This window comes from Balaenoptera musculus, chromosome 1 (assembly GCF_009873245.2).
Source record: "Balaenoptera musculus isolate JJ_BM4_2016_0621 chromosome 1, mBalMus1.pri.v3, whole genome shotgun sequence".
NCBI classification, from domain to species: Eukaryota; Metazoa; Chordata; class Mammalia; order Artiodactyla; family Balaenopteridae; genus Balaenoptera; species Balaenoptera musculus.
Window position 1 is genome coordinate 144,621,129 of NC_045785.1, and position 22,704 is coordinate 144,643,832.

Genomic DNA, 22,704 nt, shown 5'->3' on the forward strand with positions numbered 1-22,704 from the left:
GAATATTCTTTTCACGAATGGAAGACCACACATGATATATACCTCATTAATCTTTATGATATATATGTTTATGCTGATGTATGTCAGCAGTGTCTCAAAATGTTCTCAAAATATGTAACGTTTCAGACTTCTCCCTAATGAAGCTCTACTCAATAAAATAAATAGATCTATTTCTATCATAGACTTTGACATAGCAGAACACAAATGACGTAAGACCAGTTAAGCTGAGGACCTAGCTCTTTAGTATTTTTAGCTACTTAATATTTGCTACTTTTTAAAGTGATTTTCAAAATAAAGTTGATGTATCCCTTGCATTAATTTCATCTGGGGTGCTTAATTTCTGGGCCCCATTCCAGAGAACTCTACTAGGAATCAAAATTTCTGCACTTCTCCTTACCAAAGAGTATGTACTGTATGATTTCATTTATATAAGATTCTAGGAAATGAAAACTAGAATATAGTGACAAAAATTTGATCGGTGATTGCCTGGGGATAGAGAGCAGTTTGGGAGGAGCAGGAGGGAGAGATTACAAGGGAGCATTAGGAAACTTTTAGGGGTGATGGTTGTGTTCATTATCTTGACTGTAGTGGTGGTTTCAAGGGTATACACATATGTCAAAGCTTATCAAATCATATACTTTAAATATGTGCCGCTCACTGTATGACAGTTACACCTCAATAAAGCTGTTTTTTAAAAAGTAAAAAGAAATTTCTGCACTTCTGACAAGTTCCCCAGGTGATTATTCATTCTTTCAGAGTTTGAGAATCAGTACATTTGACTCTTGAACAACTCAGGTTTGAACTGCAAGAGTCCACTTATACAGGGATTTTTTTCACCAAATACAGTACGACACCATTTGTAGTTGGTTGAATCCACAGATGTGGAAACTCTAAAGTTTCCACAGAGGGCAAACTATAAAGTTATGCTTGGATTTTTGACGGCAAGGATGGTTGGTGCCCCTAACCTCCACGTTGTTCAAGGGTCAACTGTACTTTAAAACATAGGAAAGCAACTGATAAGATAGCTTTAGCCAAATCGAAGAAACTCTGAAGTCACCATATCTTTTACGTTTTCCTACCATTTATCCAGTTGTGTCTGTTTCAGATCTAGCTACTCCACTCACTGCTATTGTCACGGCTTTGGTTCAGCACATGATAAAGTCAAAACTTGTTAGCATCCCTGATGTTAAATGTTCTTTACAGTGTGGCTCTTCTATATATTATCATCCTTTTTTCCTTATACTTTAACCTGCAGCCATTTAGATCTTTTTCTGTTTCCTAAAGACTCTTTGATCTTGCAGATACTGTTTTCTCTGCCTCAAATGCATCTCCCTATTATTTTTTTCCCTACCTTTTTTTATGCAATGGATTTACATTTACATTTCAAGTTCCAAATCAAATGTTATTTTCTCTTTAAAGTCTTAAATTCCCAAGGCAGAGTTAGTGTTCCGCTGTTCTTTGTCCTGACAGCATTTTGTTCATACCTCTACTGTGTGTATTCAGTTGTTTTGCAGTTGTATGTCTGTTTCTTGCAGTGAACCATGAGCTCTTAGAGAACAGGGATTATGTTATGTTCATCTTTGTATTTTCTGATTTAGACTTGGCTTCCCATAGGGGCTCAGTAAGTAATCGACTGTTCAATGAATAAATGAATCAGTTACCAAAGTGGGGCATCCATTAACTTGCCATATTTGTTTTCCTTAAATTTTGTGTTTTCTAAATTTAGTTTATTATGTTACATTTTCATATAGAATATTAAAAAATGTGTTTTAAGGAATTTTTTGATATTATTTTTCCCTTGAAATAGATTCTGATATCAAAGTCCTTGAAGACCAGTTTGATGAAATCATAGTCGATATAGCCACAAAACGTAAGCAGTATCCCAGAAAGATCCTTGAATGTGTCATCAAAATCATAAAAGCAAAACAAGAAATTCTGGTAAGATGATTTACCTTTAAAATAGTAAATTTTATGTAATGTCTATTTTACTACAGTAAAAAAATTAAAGTATGAGATCCAAGTGGAGGTAAATGACATTTTGTTTTCTTTGTCTTTCCTGCCTCAGTTACTACTGTTTGTCTCCTCCTAAGTCACACTAGGTTTTGAATACAGCTGATGATAAAATAAAATAGAATTTGAAGATGGAAGACTGACAGTGACTTAATTCTGAGGCCAGGAGGGAAAAAGAAATGTATTTTTTAAGCCTTTTCCTTCTATCCGTCATTTGTATTTGGCACATTATTTGTATATGTTTATGTATTTTGGAAGACCCTTTAGTTAAATCGATGATGAAGATTGACTACCTGTTTTATAACACCAAAATTTGCTTTATGAATTGTGTATAATTTGTTTTGCTCCAGAAATCATGATGAGATGGAAGTAGGTTTGCTGGGAATGGCATTGCCTCCGGAGTGAGACATACATGTTGCTTTCGATTGTGCTTTACTTTTTGTCATTAGTTTTTGAAATTAGCATACTTTCACATATAAATTTTCTAGTTGCTTTCCTTTCAGGAATTGTTTTAGAGAGTGAAGACAGGTACTTTCTCTAAAACATTTTAGTTATCATTCTGTGAGAAAAAAATGATTATAAGCAAAATTTTTCATTTTTTTCTTCCATAGAAGTCAGTCCTCCAAGAAATACCCCACTCCCTTTGCCTCATCCACTTTTAAAGTTTCCTCGGGAAAAACATTCAAAATGTATTTATTTTCCAGCATCTCCCTCTCTATTACTACCCTTCCTCCCCCACCAAAAGCTAGTAATCAGTATTGCATAAAAGAAAGGAAGTTGGCCGGCCTAGGTGGGGTACTGCTGTGGAAGTTTAAAATTGATGCAAAATGGATGGGGTGAGGATACTAAAGACAGCTTTTTTAAAAAACAAACAAACAACAACAACAACAAAAAAACCTTTTTGGCTCCTGCTACTTTGGGCAAGAGAAAGGAGAGACATTCTTCGCTTTCTTTTTTCCTGAATTTTGGATCCTGTTCTTATAGTTCTGCTATTGCAGTCCCAGTGTATCACAGGATATGTAGGTAGGCATTAGTGTGCTGATGTGGTAGTGGCCTGGCCACTTTTTAAAACAGAGTTTCTGTGGGAATATGAGTTCTGAGTTCTAAACACTTGTCTTAAAATGAACTTTTGAAAAACAGTCCATTCATAATTTGAAAACTACCTGGTACTTTATAAACACGAGATTCCATCTCTATGCCTCTAATTTGCTTGATTGCTTTTCTCATGCATTTTTTTTTTCCTGGTTTTTTTTTTTTTTTTTTTTGGCTGCACCTTAGTTCCTTGACCAGGGATCGAACCCTGACCCTCAGCGACAAAAGCGTGCAGTCCTAACCACTGGACCACCAGGGAATTCCCTCTTATGCTTTTTTATGGTGCTATATCTTAGTGTATGCAGTAGGTGGCAATACTATAAAAGGTATAATTCAGACTTAGTTTGATCTTTTCTTCTTTTCTCCTCCCTTCGCTACAGATTTTCAGGATCTAATTTTGGGGTTTTTTGTTTGTTTTTATTTTTTTGTGGGGTTTTTTTGGCAAAAGAATGGTACTACTGACTAATAATATATTTGCTTGCATAAACTGAAGGAAATGTTTGTATGAGGCTCTAAGTTGTTAAATTAAATCTGTTTTATTTTATGTTTAGAAGCAATACCACCCTGTTGTACATTCATTGGACCTAAAATATGACCCTGATCCAGGTGAGTCAGTGTTTATGGTAAAAGTGAAGCATGAGCTTGTAATTTTCAGGAGTTCCTGATACTCTTAAAGGTTTCAGCATCAAGGTTATCTTCCCTTTGATGCTCTAACTCACTACCAGTCATCAGTGTTTAAGTCTTTTTTTCACTTAGGATTATAAGAACTTGCTCTAAACCTTCCAACTCAGAATCTCCAGGGCTAGGACCCAGGAAGCTGGACTTTTATTAAGCACTCTCCTGACCTAGACTATTATAACACCTTGTCAATCTCTAACTTCTGTTATAATACCCTCCCATCTCTAATGCTATTAAACCATCCATTCTTTGCATTACAGCCAAAGTTATACTATTAAAGCACTCATGGTGTCTCTCCTCAGTGTGATAACCGTCACTGGTTTCTCATCATTTACAGAATAAAATCCAACAAAAATATAATGTTGAACTTAAGAAGAGGTACATACACTTGTTATGCCTTTGACTTCAATTCTGTGTCCACTTAGGTGCACCCTCTAAATCACAAAGAAATAAAATTTATACCAATTTTGTAAATCCAGCAATAGAACCGACTTTGCTAAAAATGTGGATCATATGTATTTTTAAATGACTCTATTCTCACATTTAAAAATTTCTAGCAGTTTTCTTGAGACCTTTTGAAATTTGCCTTTGGTGCTCAAGAGTACCATTTCTGAAGTATCAGTAAAACAGTTAAGACCTTCATTTATTTGTATGGGATTTCTATACTTATGGCTTTGAGTACCTCGCCCTTGTTGAATTCTGATTTACTTTCTAACATGTCCCCTTGCCCTTCTTAAGTGTCCCAAGCCAATGGGATAAACTGAGAGGGGGAAGTAAAGATACTCTGAAATTGGTTAAAATCACAGCACTCACTGTATTTGATAATAAAAATTGACCTAGGACCTAACACTTAATTGTCATGGTTCACTAAAAAGGGTTAGTTGCCAAAATGCAGTGGTTGACATATACTTGTTTTGGTTTGAACAACAAAAAAATAATAATTGAAAAATGTGTTATCACAATATACTCAAGTATTACTTTTTAACTATAGTTAATTCGCCAAAGAAACTTGGTAACCTTTTTATCTTAGGAGGGAAAACCGGTTTATTTAAATGATCCTTTGACGGTCTACATGATTTTCTTCCTACCATTCCAGTTATGTAGTATTAGTGGAAAAATCTTCTTTGTCATGTGATTCTGACTTCACAGTTAATCAAATAATTAGAATCTATCTTTTGGATAAATTTTGAGATTTTTGTCATTATACATTTTCATAATGTTTATAAGCTTAGAATAGCAACAGCTCTTTAAGCACAGCAAAATTAACTTACAGTTTTATTAGCTGAATGTCCTTGAGCAAGTCACTTGAAACTTGTGACTTGGGCAAGTCACAGGTTTCTTTATGATGAAGTCTACATAGCCTGATGCTTTAGGTGTGAATTCCAGCTCTGTCACTAAATGTTATAGAAATGTCCTGCCTACTCATTGAGGTTGTTATGAATCACATGAGATAAGGGGGTCTATAAACTGTAACTAAAATATATAAGTAGTAGTTTATAAGGAGATGCTATGTAATAATAACCCTATTATAAATCCTATCCCTGGGCTTCCCTGGTGGTGCAGTGGTTAAGAATCCACCTGCCAGTGCAGGGGACATGGGTTTGAGCCTTGGTCCGGGAAGGTCCCACATGCCGCGGAGCAACTAAGCCCGTGTGCCACAACTACTGAGCCCGCATGCCACAACTACCGAAGCCCGTGCTCCACAACAAGAGAAGCCACCACAATGAGGAGCCTGCACACGGCAATGAAGACCCAATGCAGCCAAAAATAAATAAATGAATTTATTAAAAATAAATAAATAAATAAATCCTATCCCTTTTACAGTGGTACACCTTATAATACTACATAGCTTATAATACATTCAACTGATAAAATCATATGAAATTAATTAAAATGGCTTAGGAGAAAAGTGTAAAGCATAAATTTGTATAGAAGTTAAAACTCTGAATAAGTTACATGGGAAAACTTTTTAGGGAACTTCTTGGAATTTTGTTTGTTATTAGAATATTAAGTGATATCAGGCTCATTTGAAAGCTGACACTTTTGAAGAAGGCTGTCTAGTTTTCAAAACATGTTACTTAAGCAATGTATATAACAATTATTTGGCATAGTTATGTTAGTAACTCTGGGGGATATGGAGATAAAAAAGATTCTCCCCATAAAGAGCTTATGTCTGAGTAGAAATAAGAGATGAACATAAAACAGGATTCTTTCATGCTCTCCAACTGATTCCATTCCCGGTTTTCCCCATCCGAGTAAACAGCACCTTCACCTACGTACTGCTTTAGTGAGAAGTCAACCTTGATTCTTTCCTCTCCTGAACTCCTCATCTACAATCCATCAATAAGTCCTACAAATTATTCCTTTGAAATATAATCTCACGTTCATCCACTTCTCTTCACCTCTCTATTATCACCTCTAATCTAGGTCACCATCACTCTAGCCAGGATTTGTAGAGATGCTTTCCTGAAGGTCTTCTGTTTCACTCTTACTCTCTTCCAATCCATTGCATACACATCAAGCAGAGTTGACTTTTTAAAAAATTCTTTGAAATATTTCAAACATATAGAAAACATGGAGTATAACATAATGAACATCTTTGTACCTACCACTTATTTTTTTTTTTTCTCAAAATTGTGTTTATTTATTTATTTATTTATTTTTGGCTGTGTTGGGTCTTCGTTTCTGTGCGAGGGCTTTCTCTAGTTGTGGCAAGCGGGGGCCACTCTTCATCGCAGTGCGCGGGCCTCTCACTATCGTGGCCTCTCTTGTTGCAGAGCACAGGCTCCAGACGCGCAGGCTCAGTAGTTGTGGCTCACGGGCCCAGTCGCTCCGCGGCATGTGGGATCTTCCCAGACCAGGGCCCGAACCCGTGTCCCCTGCATTAGCAGGCAGACTCTCAACCACTGCGCCACCAGGGAAGCCCCCTACCACTTATTTTTAAGGGCTATTCATATTTTGCCAAACTTGGATCAGACCTTCTAGGAATTAAAAGGTATGGATACAGTTGAAACTTTCTTTGTACCCTTCACCATCCCATTCCACTCCCTCTTACTTCAGAAGTAACCACCATGCTCAAGGTTAGTGGTTCCTTCCTATCCATGTTTTTATGCTTTTATTGATACTTTATCAAGGTATCCATAAACAATGTATGGCATTTGTTTTAAAATTTTACATAAATTGTATCATACCAATCATATCATTCTGCAACTTATTTTCCCCACTCAATATTTTATACACACATCTCTTTATTCATTTAGTTTCTAAATAATATTCCTGAGTATGAATATACCTCTGTAAATCCATTCCTCTACTGAGGGACACTTAGTTTCTTTTTTTTTGGCTGTTATAAACATTACAATGAATATTTTTATACCTGTGTCCTTGTAAAGTGTAAATATGTCACAGATTTTCTGGGGTAGATTTCTGAAAGCAAAATTTCTAGGTCCACAGGGCTTGTCTCTGTTTAGCTTTATTACATATGAGCTTTACTACCCTTCCAAAAGAGTCGTATCAGTTTACCGTCCCACCAGCAATGTTTGAGAGTTCTTGCTTCTCTACATTTTGCCAACAATTATTACCGTCAGGCTTTCTGTATTTTTTTTTTTTCTGCCAATTTGATGGACATGCGGTAGTATTTAAAGTGAGGTTGAGCATCCTTGAATTGCCTATTTATATTCTTTGCCTGTTTTTTGGTTGGGTTATTTGAATTTTCCTTATTCATTTCTAAGAGTCATATACACAGGCACATGAATGTACATGCACATACACATTATGGATATTTGTGTTATAAGCACTGTAAATATTTGCTCTAAATTTTTGGCTTGTCTTATAACTTTATAATGACCTTTTATATATGTTTACATAAGTTTTAATGTAGTCGGATTTACCAGAGTTTTTCCATTATAAATGCTCTTTCAGTGTCTTTAAGTGTCTATCTGAATGACATAAAGATCCTTTGTTATTTTATTTATAGACTTTTGATTATCATGTTTAGGACTTGAATACAACTGAATTTTTAAAAAAATTTTATAAGGAAGGGATCTAATTTCTACTGTACTGGTAGCCAGTTGTCCTAGCATCATTTATTGAATAGTCCATCTCTTTTCCACTGCTTTGTAATGTCACTCTCTAATATACTAAGTTTCCGTGTATTTGGGGGTCTGTTTCTGCGCTCTGTCTCTCTTTTTCTTTTTTTTTTTTTTTTTCTGGCCACGCGGCTTGTGGGATCTTAGTTTCCTGACCAGGGATTGAACCCTGGCCCTTGCCAGTGAAAGTGTGGAGTCTTAACCACTGGACCACCAGGGAATTCCCCCGGATTCTCATTTTAACGTTATTGGTTGACTTGGCTGTCTCAGCACCATTACCACACTTTTTAAGTTTCTGTAGTTTAAAAGAAGACTTGATATCTTGCAATTTCTTCCAAATTTTGTTGCCTGTTTTTGGCCCTTTACTATTCCATAGGAATTGTTAGGATCAACTGTAAAATTGCTTGAAAAATCTTATTGGGATTTGATTGGAATTGCATTTAATTTATAGATAAATTTGGAGAGAAGTGCCACGTTTACAATATATGTCTTCCCATTTGTGAACATATTATATCTCATTTTGGGTTTTTCAAAATGTCCTCCAATAGTGTTTTATAAACACATGTAATAAAGATGTTTATAAGAGTGCTGCCTGCTTGCTATGTTGAAAACAGTGTTATTTAAGGGACTGGATCTGATAAGATATTCTGTAATGCATGTAGAGAAGTGTTTAAAGACATGTAATAAAGATGGTTTTAAGAAAAAAATAGTATTTTATAAATTTCTCCACATAGGTTTTACACATCTTTTATTTGTTCCTAGATACCTTTTTGTAGCTATTGTAAATGGTAACATTTTGGGATTACACATTGTAATTGAATATTCCTGGTGTTTAGGAATACCGTCGATCTTTATTTGCTGAACTCTTATTAGTTCTAATTATCTAATTTCAACTAGATTTTTAAAAATGTAGATAATCATATCATTTGCAAGTAATGCTAGGTTTTATCTTTTTCCTAACTTTATACATGTTCTATTTTTGTCTTATTATTACATTGATTAGAGCCTCCATTATAAATATTTAGGGGGTGCGGGAGAGATAAATTAGGAGTTTGGGATTAGCAGATACAAACTACTACATATAAAATAGATAAACAACAAGGTCCTAATGTATAGCACAGGGAACTATATTCAATGTCCTATAATAAACCATAATGGAAAAGAATATGAAAAAGAATATATATATATATGTATAACTGAATCAGCTTGCTGTACCCCAGAAACTAACACAGCATTATAAATCAACTATACTTCAACAAAAAATTTTTTAAGGAAAAAAACCCAAAAACCAAAAAAAAAAACAACCTCCAGTGTAATATTGAATACTAGTAATGATAGTGGCCATGATATATATATATTTTTTAAATTTATTTTATTTATTTATTTTTGGCTGCGTTTGGTCTTCGTTGCTGCGCGGCCTTTCTCTAATTGTGTTGAGCAGGGGCTACTCTTGGTTACGGTGCGCGGGCTTCTCATTGTGGTGGCTTCTCTTGTCGCGGAGCACGGGCTCTAGGCGTGCGGACTTTGGTAGTTGCAGCATGCGGGCATTGTAGTTGTGGCTCGTGGGCTCTAGAGTGCGGGTTCAGTAGTTGTGGTGCACGGGCTTAGTTGCTCCGCGGCATGTGGGATCTTCCTGGACCAGGGCTCGAACCCCTGTCCCCTGCATTGGCAGGCAGATTCTTAACCACTGTGCCACCAGGGAAGCCCAGTGGCCATGATATTTTAAAATTATGAATAAATGTTTAATTTTATTGAACACTTCTTTTGCATCAACTGAGATCATATACTTGTTTGACCAACTTTATTGAGGTATAATTTACATATAATAAAATACATCCATTTTATGCATACAGTTTGAGTTTTGACAAATGTATATAACTATGTAACTGTGACCACAATTCAGATATAGGATTTTTCATCACTCATGAAGTTCCCTTGTGCCCCTAGATCGTATGCTTTTTTGTCTCTAACTCTGTTAATATGGTGAGTTAACAGTGACAGATTTTTCTGATGGTTATCTTTGCATTCATAGAGAAAACTCCACTTCCTCATTAGTATATTTTTTCTTTTATACACTTGAATTAAATTTACTTATACTCTATACCTGTATTTTATTTAGTATATTAACCTATAGTATATTTGCATCTGTAGTCACACAAAAAATAAACATGTGTTTTAAAACATACTGAACCTATTTGCAGGGCAGGAATAGAGATATAGATGTAGAGAACGGATGTGTGGACATGGTGGGGCAGGGAGGGGAGGGTGGGACGGGTTGGGAGATTGGGAGTGACATGTATACACTACCATGTGTAAAAAAGATGGCTGGCATGAGCATGCTATAAAGCACAGGAAGCTCAGCTCGGTGCTCTGTGACTACCTAGATGGGTGGGCTGGAGGGTGGGGTGGGTGGGAGGTTCAAGAGGGGGGATATAGATATACATATGGCTGATGCACTTCATTGTACAGTGGAAACTGGCACAACATTGTGGAGCAATTATCCTCTAATAAGGAAAAAAATAATAATAAAGCAGGTGAACTTTAATGAAAAAAAAAACAAACCATACTGTCCCTTTCCAGTTTTGTCATCAAGGTTATGCTGCCCTCATAAAACAGTTTCTAAATGTTAGAGATTTTTTGTTCTTTGAAGAGTTGATAAGGTTCATGTATAAAACTGTGAGCCTGGGGTATGTATGGGGGTAAGTTTGACTTAACTGATTTAGTATACTTAATGGTTATTGATTTCTTCAGGTTTTAAATTTTTTTCTTGAATCAATCTTGGTAATATCTGTTTGGAAAATAGTCTCTTTCATCCATGTGTTCAATATGTTGGTATGAAACTGTTTGTAGTAGTTGCTTGTAATTTAAAAAATTTGTTCCACATACGCTTATTTCTTAATGTCGTTTGTTTTGGCTGTCTTTTTTCTTGATATCTTGCTGTAGATTTCTTTGTTTTTATTGGTCTTCCCAGAGAGTCAGCTTTTAGTTTTGCTGAGTTTCTCTATTGTTTTTTACTTTTCTGGTTCCTTGAGTTGTGATCTTATCTTTAGTGTGGTCTTCCTGCTTTCTTGAGTTTTCTCTGTTATTTTTAGCTCCTTGAGTTAAACACTTAAGTTTACTTCAGTCTTATTTTTTAATAAATATGTTTAAGGATACAGATTTATCACTAAGTCCTGCTTTAGCCATATCCTCGAGGCTTGACATGTAGAACTTTCATAATTCAGCTCTGAATATTTTTTTGTTTCCAAATATAGGAGTTTTACTATTTTCCCTCTTTTTTGCCATCTATCATGTTGATAGATTTTTCTTTATTCTCTTATTTTCCTTTTTTCTGGTTTGGAAGCTATATGCTATGCTTCTTTTCCTTTAGTGTTACCTGTAAAATTTTAGCATACTATAATTCTAAAATTATCTGACACAGTCGGGAGTTATACAGTATTTCAAGTCCCCTCCTGGGCAAGAAAAGGACTTTATTACACTTTACCCACTGAATAAACACACCCCTCCCCGTTTTCCTTCTTTGTGTCTAGAACTTTAGTTCTTCTCTTGTTAAAAAACACTTCAGTAGCTGCTACTCTTTTGCACTCAGTGATTAATTAAATTTATAGCAAAATGTTCCAAACTCTCTGATTGTCATGGCTTCCTTCTAGGTTTACTACTCTGTTGATGGGTTCCTTAGGTACTTTGAGTAAAAGTCTGTGGGCGGTAGACTCTTAGTTTTTATTTCATGCTCTTGAATTTTGTTTTATTTACTTTCATTTACCATATGGAATATATTACATCATTATCTTTGACACTTATTTTTTTCTAGTGGCTTTATTGAGGTACAATTCATATACTATCCCATTCACCCATTTAAAGTGTGCAACTCGATATTCACAGAGTTTTATGCAGCCATCACCATAATTAATTTTTAAACATTTTCATCACTTCAAAAAGAAACCCCACATTCTCCCCCAATCTGTCATCCCTCTCCCCTGGCCCTAGGCAACCACTAATCTGCTTTCTATCTCTATAGATTTGACTATTCTAGACATTTCTTATAAATCAAACCATGTAATATGTCATCCTTTGAGAATGGCTTCTTTGAATTAGCATGTTTTCAAGGTCCATGTTGTAGCCTGTATCAGTATTTCATTTCCTTTTTTTTGCCAAAGATTCTATTTTATGGACATATGACATTTTATTTATCCATTTATCAGTATATTCTTGAGTTTCTGCTTTTGGTTGTTATGAATAATTCTGCTATGAACATTTGTGTACAAGTTATTCTGTGGACATATGTTTACAGTTCTCTTGAGTGTATATACCTAGGAATGGGATTGCTGGATCATATGGGAACTCTATGTTTAGAGGAACTGTTGAACTGTTTTCCAAAGTGGCTGCACCATTTCACATTTCCACCAGCAGTGTTTGAGGGTTCCAATTCCTCCACATCCTCATCAGCTCTTGTTATTTTCTGTCTTTTTGGTTTTTTTTTTTTTAATTGGAGTAAAATTGCTTTACAATGTTATGTTACTTTCTGCTGTACAGTGAAGTGAATCAGCTATATGTATACCTATATCCCCACCCTCTTGGACCTCCCTCCCCCCCTTCCTCCCCCCATCTAGGTCATCACAGAGCACAGAGCTGAGCTCCCTGTGCTATACAGCAGGTTCCCACTATCTATTTTCCCCATGGTAGTGTATTTATGTCAAACCTAATCTCCCAATTCGTCCCACCCTCCCCTTCCCCCGCTGTGTCCACATGTCCGTTCTCTACGTCTGTGTCTCTATTCCTGCCCTACAAATAGGTTCATCTGTACCATTTTTCTAGATTCCACATATATGCATTAATACATGATACTTGTTTTTCTCTTTCTGGCTTATTTCACTCTGTATGACAGACTGTAGGTCCATCCACATCTCTACAAATGACCCAATTTTGTTCCTTTTTATGGCTGAGTAATATTCCATTGTATATATGTACAACATCTTCCTTATCCATTCATCTGTTGTTGGACATTTAGGTTGTTTCCATGTCCTGTCTATTGTAAATAGTGCTGCAGTGAACATTGGGGTACATATGTCCTTTTTTTTTTAAATTTTTTTTTTTGGCTAAGTTGGGTCTTCGTTGCTGCATGCAGGCTTCTTCTAGTTGCAGTGAGTGGGGGCTACTCTTTGTTGTGGTGCGTGGACTTCTCATTGCAATAGCCTCTCTTGTTGTGGAGCATGGGCTCTAGGCACACAGTCTTCAGTAGTTGTGGATCAGGGACTCTAGAGTGCAGGCTCAGTATTTGTGGTGCACGGGCTTAGTTGTTCCGCGGCATGTGGTATCCTCTCAGACCAGGGCTCAAACCTGTGTCCCCTGCATTGGCAGGTAGATTCTTAACCACTGCGCCACCAGAGAAGCCCTATGTGTCCTTTTGAATTATGGTTTTCTCAGGGTATATGCCCAGTAGTGGGATTGCTGGGTCATGTGGTAGTTTTAATTTTAGTTTTTTAAGGAACCTCCATACTGTTCTCCATAGTGGCTGTATCAATTTACATTCCCACCAACAGTGCAAAAGGGTTCCCGTTTCTCCACACCCTCTCCAGCATTTATTGTAGATTTTTTGATGATGGCCATTCCGACCGGTGTGAGGTGATACCTCACTGTAGTTTTGATTTGCATTTCTCGAATAATTAGTGATGTTGAGCCTCTTTTCATGTGCTTCTTGGCCATCTGTATGTCTTCTTGGATGAAATATCTATTTAGGTCTTCTGCCCATTTTTTAATTGGGTGGTTTATTTTTTTGATATTGAGCTCCATGAGCTGTTTGTATATTTTGGAGAAAAAAACCTTAGTCCATTGCTTCATTTGCAAATATTTTCTCCCATTCTGAAGGTTGTCTTTTTGTCTTGTTTATGGTTTCCTTTGCTGTGCAAAGGCTTCCCATTTGTTTATTTTTGTTTGTATTTTCATTATTCTAGGAGGTGGGTGAAAAAAGATCTTGCTGTGGTTTATGTCAAAGAGTGTTCTGCCTATGTTTTCCTCTAAGAGTTTTATAGTGTCCTGTCTTACATTTAGGTCTTTAATCCATTTGGAGTTTATTTTTATGTATGGTGTTAGGGAGTGTTCTAATTTCATTCTTTTACATGTAGCTGTCCAGTTTTCCCAGCACCATTTATTGAAGAGGCTGTCTTTTCCCCATTGTATATTCTTGCCTCCTTTATCAAAGATAAGGTGACCATAGGTGCGTGGGTTTCTCTCTGGGCTTTCTATCCTGTACTACTGATCTATATTTCTGTTTTTGTGCCAGTACCATACTGTCTTGATTACTGTAGCTTTGTAGTGTAGTTTGAAGTCAGGTAGCTTGATTCCTCCAGCTCTGTTTTTTCCCTCAAGATTGCTTTGGCTATTTGGGATTTTTTGTGTTTCCATACAAATTGTAAAAATTTTTGTTCAAATTCTGTGAAGAATGCCACTGGTAGTTTGATAGGGATTGCATTGAATCTGTAGATTGCTTTGGGTAGTATAGTCATTTTCACAATATTGATTCTTCCAATCCAAGAATATGGTGTGTCTCTCCATCTGTTTGTGTCATCTTTGATTTCTTTCATCAGTGTTTTATAGTTTTCTAAGTACAAGTCTTTTGCTTCCTTGGGTAGGTTTATTCCTAGGTATTTTATTCTTTTTGTTGTGATGGTAAATGGGATTGTTTCCTTGATTTCTCTTTCTGAGTTGTTAGTGTATAGGAATGCCAGAGGTTTCTGTGCATTAATTTTGTATCCTGCAACTTTACCAAATTCATTGGTTAGTCCTAGTAGTTTTCTGGTGGCATCTTTAGGATTTTCTATGTATAGTATCATGTCATCTGCAAACAGTGACAGTTTGACTTCTTCTTTTCCAATTTGTAGTCTTTTATTTCTTTTTCTTCTCTGATTGCCGTGCCTAGGACTTCCAAAACTATGTTGAATAAGAGTGGTGAGAGTGGACATCCTTGTCTTGTTCCTGATCTTAGTGGAAATGCTTTCAGTTTTTTACCATTCAGTGTGATGTTTGCTGTGGGTTTGTCATATATGGACTTTATTATGTTGAGGTAGGTTCCCTCTATGCCCATTTTCTGGAGAGGTTTTATCATAAATGGGTGTTGAATTTTGTCAAAAGCTTTTTCTGCATCTATTGAGATGATCATATGGTTTTTATTCCTTAATTTGTTAATATGGTGTATCACATTGATTGATTTGTGTATAATGAAGAATTCTTGCATTCCTGGGGTAAATCCCACTTGATCGTGGTGTATGATCCTTTTAATGTGTTGGATTCTGTTTGCTAGTATTTTGTTGAGGATTTTTGCATCTGTGTTCATCAGTGATACTGGTCTAATTTTCTTTTTTTGTGATATCTTTGTCTGGTTTTGGTATCAGGGTGATGGTGGCTTCATAGAATGAATTTGGGAATATTTTTCCCTCTGCAGTTTTTTGGAAGAGTTTGAGAAGGATGGGCATTAGCTCTTCTGTAAATGTTTGATAGAATTCACCTGTGAAGCCATCTGGTCCTGGACTTTTGTTTGTTGGAAGATTTTTAATTATGGTTTCAATTTCATTATTTGTGATAGGTCTGTTTATATTTTCTAGTTCTTCCTGGTTCAGTCTTGGAAAATTGTAACTTTCCAAGAATTTGTCCATTTCTTCCAGGTTGTCCATTTTATTGGCATATAGTTGTTTGTAGTAGTCTCTTGTAATCCTTTGTATTCCTGTGGTGTCAGTTGTGATTTCTCCTTTTTCATTTCTAATTTTACTGATTTGCATCCTCTCTCTTTTTTTCTTAATGGGTCTGGCTAAAGGTTTATCAATGTTTTTTATCTTTTCAAAGAACCGACTTTTAGTTTTACTGATCTTTGCTATTGTTTTCTTCATTTCTGTTTCATTTATTTCTCCTCCGATCTTTATGATTTCTTTCCTTCTGCTGACTTTGGGTTTTCTTTGTTCTTCTTTCTCTAGTTGCTTTAGGTGTAAGGTTAGGTCGTTTATTTGAGATTTATATTATTTCTTTTTTTTTTTAAAGATTTTTGTAACGTCTTTATTAGGGTGTAATTGCTTTACAATGGTGTGTTAGTTTCTGCTTTATAACATAGTGAATCAGCTATACATATACATATATCCCCATATCTCCTCCCTCTTGCGTCTCCCTCCCACCCTCCCTATCCCACCCCTCTAGGTGATCACAAAGCACTGAGCTGATCTCCCTGTGCTATGCGGCTGCTTCCCACTAGCTATCTATTTTACACTTGGTAGTATATATAAGTCCATGCCACTCTCTCCCTTCGTCCCAGCTTACCCTTCCCCCTCCCCATGTCCTCAAGTCCATTTTCTAGGTCTGCGTCTATTTTTCTTATTTCTTAAGGTGAGGTTGAATTGCTATAAGTTTCCCTCTTAGAACTGCTTTTGCTGTGTCCCATAGGTTTTGGGTCGTCGTTGTCATTTGTTCTACGTATTTTTAAATTTTTTCTGTGATTTCTTCAGTGATCTCTTGATTATTTAGTAGTGCACTGTTTACCCTCCATGTATTTGTGATTTTTACGGTTCTTTTTCCGGTGGTTGATTTCCAATCTCATAGCATTGTAGTCAGAAAAGATGCTTGATACGATTTCAGTTTTCTTCAATTTTCCGATGCTTGGTTTGTGACCCAAGATGTGATCTATCCTGGAGAATATTCTGTGTGCGCTTGAGAATAAAGTGTATTCTGCCACTTTTGGGTGGACTGTCCTATAAATATCAATTAAATCTATCTGGTCTATTGTGTCATTTAAAGCTTGTGTTTCCTTATTTATTTTCTGTTTTGATGATCTGTCCATTGGTGTAAGTGGGGTGGTAAAGTCCCCTACTATTATTGTGTTGCTGTTGATTTCCCCTTTTATGGCTGTTAGCATTTGCCTTATGTATTGAGGTGCTCCTATGTTGGGTGCATAAACATTTATAATTGTTATATCTTCTTCCTGGATTGATCCCTTGATCACTATGTAGTGTCCTTATCTCTTTTTTTTTTAACAGATTTTTTAAAACAAATTTATTTATTTTATTTATTTATTTTTGGCTGTGTTGGGTCTTCGTTACTGCGCGCGGGCTTTCTCTAGTTGCGGCCAGCGGGGACTATTTGTTGCAGTGCACAGGCTTCTCATTGCGGTGGCTTCTCTTGTTGTGGAAGATGGCCTCTAGACGTGCGGGCTCAGTAGTTGTGGCTTTCAGGCTCTAGAGCACAGGCTCAGTAGTTGTGACACATGTGCTTAGTTGTTCCGTGGCATGTGGGATCTTCCTGGACCGGGGCTCGAACCCATGTCCCCTGCATTGGCAGGCGGATTCTTAACCACTGTGCCACCAGGGAACCCCCTTCCTTATGTCTTGTAACAGTCTTTATTTTAAAGTCTGTTTTATCTGTTATGAGTATTGCTACTCCAGCTTTCTTTTGATTTCCATTTGCATGGAATATCTTTTAACATCCGTTCACTTTCAGTCAGTATGTGTCCCTAGGTCTGAAGTGGGTCTGTTGTAGACAGCATGTGTATGGGTCTTGTTTTTGTATCCTTTCAGCCAGTCTCTGTCTTTTGGTTGGGGCAGTTAATCCATTTACGTTCAAGGTTATTATCAATATGTATGTTCCTATTACCATTTTCATAATTGTTTTGGGTTTGTTTTTGTGGGTCTTTTTCTTCTCTTGTGTTTCCCGCCTAGAGAAGTTCCTTTAGCATTTGTGGTAAAGCTGGTTTGGTGGTGCTGAATTCTCTTAGCTTTTGCTTGTCTGAAAAGCTTTTGATTTCTCTGTCGAATCTGAATGAGATCCTTGCTGGGTAGGGTCATCTTGGTTGTAGGTTTTCCTCTTTCATCACTTTAAGTATATCCTGCCACTCCCTTCTGGCCTGCAGAGTTTCTGCTGAAAAATCAGCTGATAACCCTATGGGGATTCCTTTGTATGTTATTTTTTGCTTTTCCTTTCCTGCTTTTAATAATTTTTCTTTGAATTTAATTTTCGTTAGTTTGATTAATATGTGTCTTGGTGTGTTTCTCCTAGGGTTTATCCTATATGGGACTCTCTGTGCTTGCTGGACTTGGATTATTTCCTTTCCCATGTTAGGGAAGTTTTCCACTGTAATCTCTTCAAATATTTTCTCAGACCCTTTCTTTTTCTCTTCTTCTTCTGGGACCCCTATAATTCGAATGTTGGTGCGTTTATTGTTGTCCCAGAGGTCTCTGAGATTGTCTTCAATTCTTTTCATTCATTTTTCTTTATTCTGCTCCTCAGCAGTTATTTCCACGGTTCTGTCTTCCAGCTCACTTATTCGTTCTTCTGCCTCAGTTATTCTTTTATTGATTCCTTTTAGTGTATTTTTCATTTCAGGTACTGTGTTGTTCATCTGTTTGTTTATTCTTTTGTTCTTCTAGATCTTTGTTAAACATTTCTTGTATTTTCTCAATCCGTGCCTCCATTCTATTTCCAAGATTCTGGATCATCTTTACTATCATTACTCTGAATTGATAGGTAGGTTGCCTATTTTCTCTTCATTTATTTGGTCTTGTAGGTTTTTCCTTGCTCCTTCATCTGTGACATTTTTTGTCATCTTTTTTTTTTTTTTTTTAAGTGGGATTGTGTTTCTGTTTTACTGGTTGTTTGGTCTGAAGCTTCCAGCACTGGAATTTGTAGGTTGTTGGGTAGAGCTGGGTCTTGATGCTGAGATGAGGACCTCTGCAAGACCTCACTTCGATGACTATTCCTTGGGTCTGAGGTTCTCTGTTAGTCCAGTGGTTCGGACTCAGAGCTCCCACTGCAGGAACTCTGCCCCGACCTGGCTCGTGAACTAAGATCCCACAAGCTGTGTGGAGTAGCAAAAAAAAAAAAAAGAGCAAAACAATAACAGAGTAAACAATAAAATTAGGTTAGAAAAATAACAGATATGTTAAAAAGAATTAAAAAATTAAAATATAGAGGAAACAACAACTGGAAGGTAAAACAGAACCACAATAGTATAAAAGAGGAGAAAAAGAAAAAGAAAAAAAAAGCCGGAAAGGGCCTTGGCTGTGGGGGGTGGGGCTTAGGCAGGAACAGGTTTAGGTGGTTGGTGGGGCCTATGCTTAGGACCCATAGGGCAGGAAAAGGCCCTGGGGGTGGGGGTGGGGCTTAGGCTTAGCAGGAGGGGCCCAGGCCCTCTGGCCTTGGAGGGCAGAGGACCAGGTCCAGGGCCCCAGCAGGCTCACTGGGCCTGAGTGGGCAGGGGAAACGCTAGGCATGTCCCCCCCAATCCTCTGATCCTGGAGGGCCCCTCCCCGTTGGCCTCCCTTCTTCTTCTCCCCCCTGCCTCCCTCCTATTCCCCTGGGACTCATGTGGTGGGAGGGGACCCCAGAAGGCAGGGGATCAGACCTGGAAGCCCAATAGGCTTCCCGGGACCGAGTGGGCGGGGGAAACGCCTGTGGCCCCTCCCCATCTGCCTTGCCTCTTCCTCCCCCTCCCTCCTATGCCCCTAGGACCCACGTGGCCTGGTGGGGGGCCTTGGAGGGCAGGGTACTCAGCACTGGGAAGCCTGCTGGGTTTCCCCTTATCCTCTGGTCCTGGAAGGTTCCCCCCAACACTGTCTGCCTGTCCTCTTCCCCCTCCTCCCTCCCTCCCAGACTCTAGGACCCATGAGGCTGGAGGGTGCCCCAGAGAACGGAGGACCAGGCCCGGGAGCCCAGCAGGCTTCCTGGGGCCCGAGTGGGTGGGGGAAACACCTGCCACGCCTCTGCTTATCCTCCAGTTGGAGGGCTTCTCCCACCCGCCTCTCCTCTTCTCGCCCCACCTCCCTCCTATGCTCCTAGGACCCATGTGATCTGAAGGGGCTTTGGAGGGCAGAGGACCCAGTGTGGGAGCCCTGCAGGCTTCCTGGGGCCCGATTGGGCAGGGGAGACACTATGCACGCTGCCCCCATCCTCTGAGCCCCTGAGGGTCCCCCCCAGGTGTGGGAACCCCTACCCCTTCCCATCCACCCTTCAGTTGTGCTTGTCCTGTCCAGCCTCCACTTCTCCTCCCCCCCCTCACTCTCCCTTCGTTCTACCCAGTCGCGGGGGTTCCTCCCGTCTCCTTGGGCATCGAGGTCCCCCACCAGCATCCCTGTTTTTTTGATTATAGCCTTCCTAATGGGTTATTTATCTTTTATTGTTTAGTTGTAATGTCCTTTATATATTCCAGGAACTAGTCCGTTATCAGATATATGATTTGCAAATATTTTCTGCCATTCTGTGTGTTGTCTTTTCACTTTCTTGGTGATGTCCTTTGAAGTACAAAAGTTGTACTTTTGTACTTTTGTACCAGTTCATGTTTTTCCCTTGGTTGCTTGTGCTTTTGGTACCATATCTTAGAAACTATTATCTAGTATAAAGCCATGAAGATTTATATTTAAGGGTTCTCTCAAGAGTTGTATAGTTTTAGCTCTTACATTTAGGTCTTTGATTCATTTTGAGTTAATTTTTGTATATGGTGTGAGGTAGGAGTCCAACTTCATTCTTTTGTATGTCTATATCCATTTGTTTCAACACCATCTGTTGAAAAGGCTATTCTTTACCTTATTGAATGGTGTTGGCACCCTTGGAAATCAGTGAACTGTAATGTGTGGGTTTATTTCTGGATGTACAATTCTATTTCATTGATCTGTATATCTGTTTTTAGGCCACTATCACACTGTCTTGATTATTATAACTTTGCAGTATGTTTTAAAATCAGGATGTGTGTCTTCTAACTTTGTATTTTTTTTTCCAAAATTGTTTGACTCTTCTGGGTTCCTTAATATGAATTTTAGAATCAGTTTGTCAATTTCTGCAAAGAAGCTAGCTGCAATTTTGATAGGGACTGTGTTGAGACTGTAGATTAATCTGGGAGTATTGCTATTTTAATATTAAGTTTTCTGATCCATGAACAACAAATATCTTTCCATTTATTTAGATCTTCTTTAATTTCTTTCAACAAAGTTTTCTAGTTTTTAGCACCTCTTTAATTACATTTATTCCCAAGTATTTTATTCTTTGGTTGCTAATGTAAATGTAATTTTAAAAATTTTCAGTTTGTTCATTGCTACTGTATAGAAATAGAATTGATTTTTGTATCTAGATCTTATATCTTACAACCTTGCTGAACTCGTTTATTAGTTCTAATAGTTTTTTAGTGGATTCTTTAGAATTTTCTATATAAAAGATTATATCATGTCATCGGCAAATAGAGATAGTTTTACTTCTTCTTTTCCAACCTGGAAGCCTGGTATTCATTGTTGATGAGAAGTCTCCTGAGAGGCTAATTGCCATTCTTTTATAGATAATCTATATTTTCACTCCTGATTTTTCAGAATTCTTTTTGTATTCTTAATGTTCTGCAGTTTTACCATAATGTGGCTAGATGTTTATTTTTATTTACGTAGCGTGGTGCTTGAGGTGCACTTTTTTTTTAAACATTGAAAGCAACTTCATTGCTTTTTCTTGATTATATATAAATGCATTCACATTCCAAAAGTGTTAAAAGCGTAAGAAACAAATTTAAATCACACAAAATTATGTACTCAGGAGATAATCACTATTAACATGTTTATAGCCAGTGACCAAGTATTATAATATATTGTTTGAGGCTACACCTTCAATCTACCTGAAGATCTTGCTGCCTTTACCTTGAAAATATATTCTGAATCCAACTACTTCCTACCAAATCCATCTCTACTGCTCTTGTCCTTGTCACTGTATTCTCCTAGTGGGACTGCTACAGTAGTCTCCTCACCGGTCTCCTTCCATTTCAGTTTGCCACACAGCGGATTCTTTTTAAAGCATAATCAGATTAAGTCACCCCCTGCTTAAAAGTCTCCAGCGGCTCCCCATCATACTTCCCTTGGTCTCTCTGACCTGGTCCCTGAGTGCTCCTCTTATTTCATCTCTGACCCTGGTTTCTTACCACTCTCACCTTTGTTTACTGAGCTCCAGCTACACTAGCATTCTTTCTGTTTCACCAAGAATGTGCCAAACACACACTGGCTCTGTGGCTTTCACACTTGCTGCTCCCCCGTTCCTATCTGAAACTACCTGCCTCACTCTCGCTTCATTCAGCTCTCTGTTCAAAGTGTTACCTCATCAGAGAGGTCTTCCCTGACAATCTGTGTCAAATCCCCTCCTGAACCCCTTGATCATACTCTATCACTTTAACCTGCTTTATTTCCCCCACTACTTACTGACATTATGTAATTTCTGTTCATTTTATTGTCTTCATCCCTTCCCCCACTGTATTGTAAACTCCCTGTGAACAAGGACTTCGTTTTGTCCACTTTTGTATCCCCTAGCTCTAAGATCATTATCTGACATAGTACACTCAGGAAATATTTATGAAATAAGTACATAATTATACATGTTCTTTTTAAATTAAAAAAAATAAGGATAGCATTTTATTTTTTGTTTTTGGCCTCCTTTCTCCTTTCCCATCTACTGCTCCTTCAGATATCCAACATTAATCTGGTATGAATCCATTTATTCATTTTTCTCTTCTCATATAATCATATAGAAATACATATGTACTAGACATTTGGGGAGCATAATTTATTTTACAGAAAATTGATTTATGTATTCAGATTATCTACACCTTACTCTTCTAACCTAAGTATATGGGAGAATCCTGCAATTCAACTGCCATAGATCTAACATTATTATTTTAAACTGTGTTATATTTTTATAATTAGTTTTTGTTTTGTTCTCTTAATAAATGTAAGCCTAATATAAACTTCTGAATAATCAGTGGTGTCTATATAGTAGAAGATGAAAGTCCACCATACTTGTCTTCCCAAGTCTCTCTGATGCTACACACCTTCAAATAGATAACTAC

At 37.5% G+C, this 22,704-nt stretch overlaps 1 protein-coding gene across 1 annotated transcript in view; it reads left to right on the forward strand.

Moving 5' to 3' along the window:
• The window catches only part of NSL1 (NSL1 component of MIS12 kinetochore complex), a 52,619-nt gene that overhangs the window by 5,869 nt on the left and 24,046 nt on the right, over positions 1–22,704 (forward strand). The window contains exons 3-4 of the mRNA XM_036868504.1: positions 1,808–1,938; positions 3,654–3,708. Of these exons, the coding sequence (XP_036724399.1) occupies positions 1,808–1,938; positions 3,654–3,708 (186 nt within the window). The remainder of the gene's footprint in view (positions 1–1,807; positions 1,939–3,653; positions 3,709–22,704) is intronic.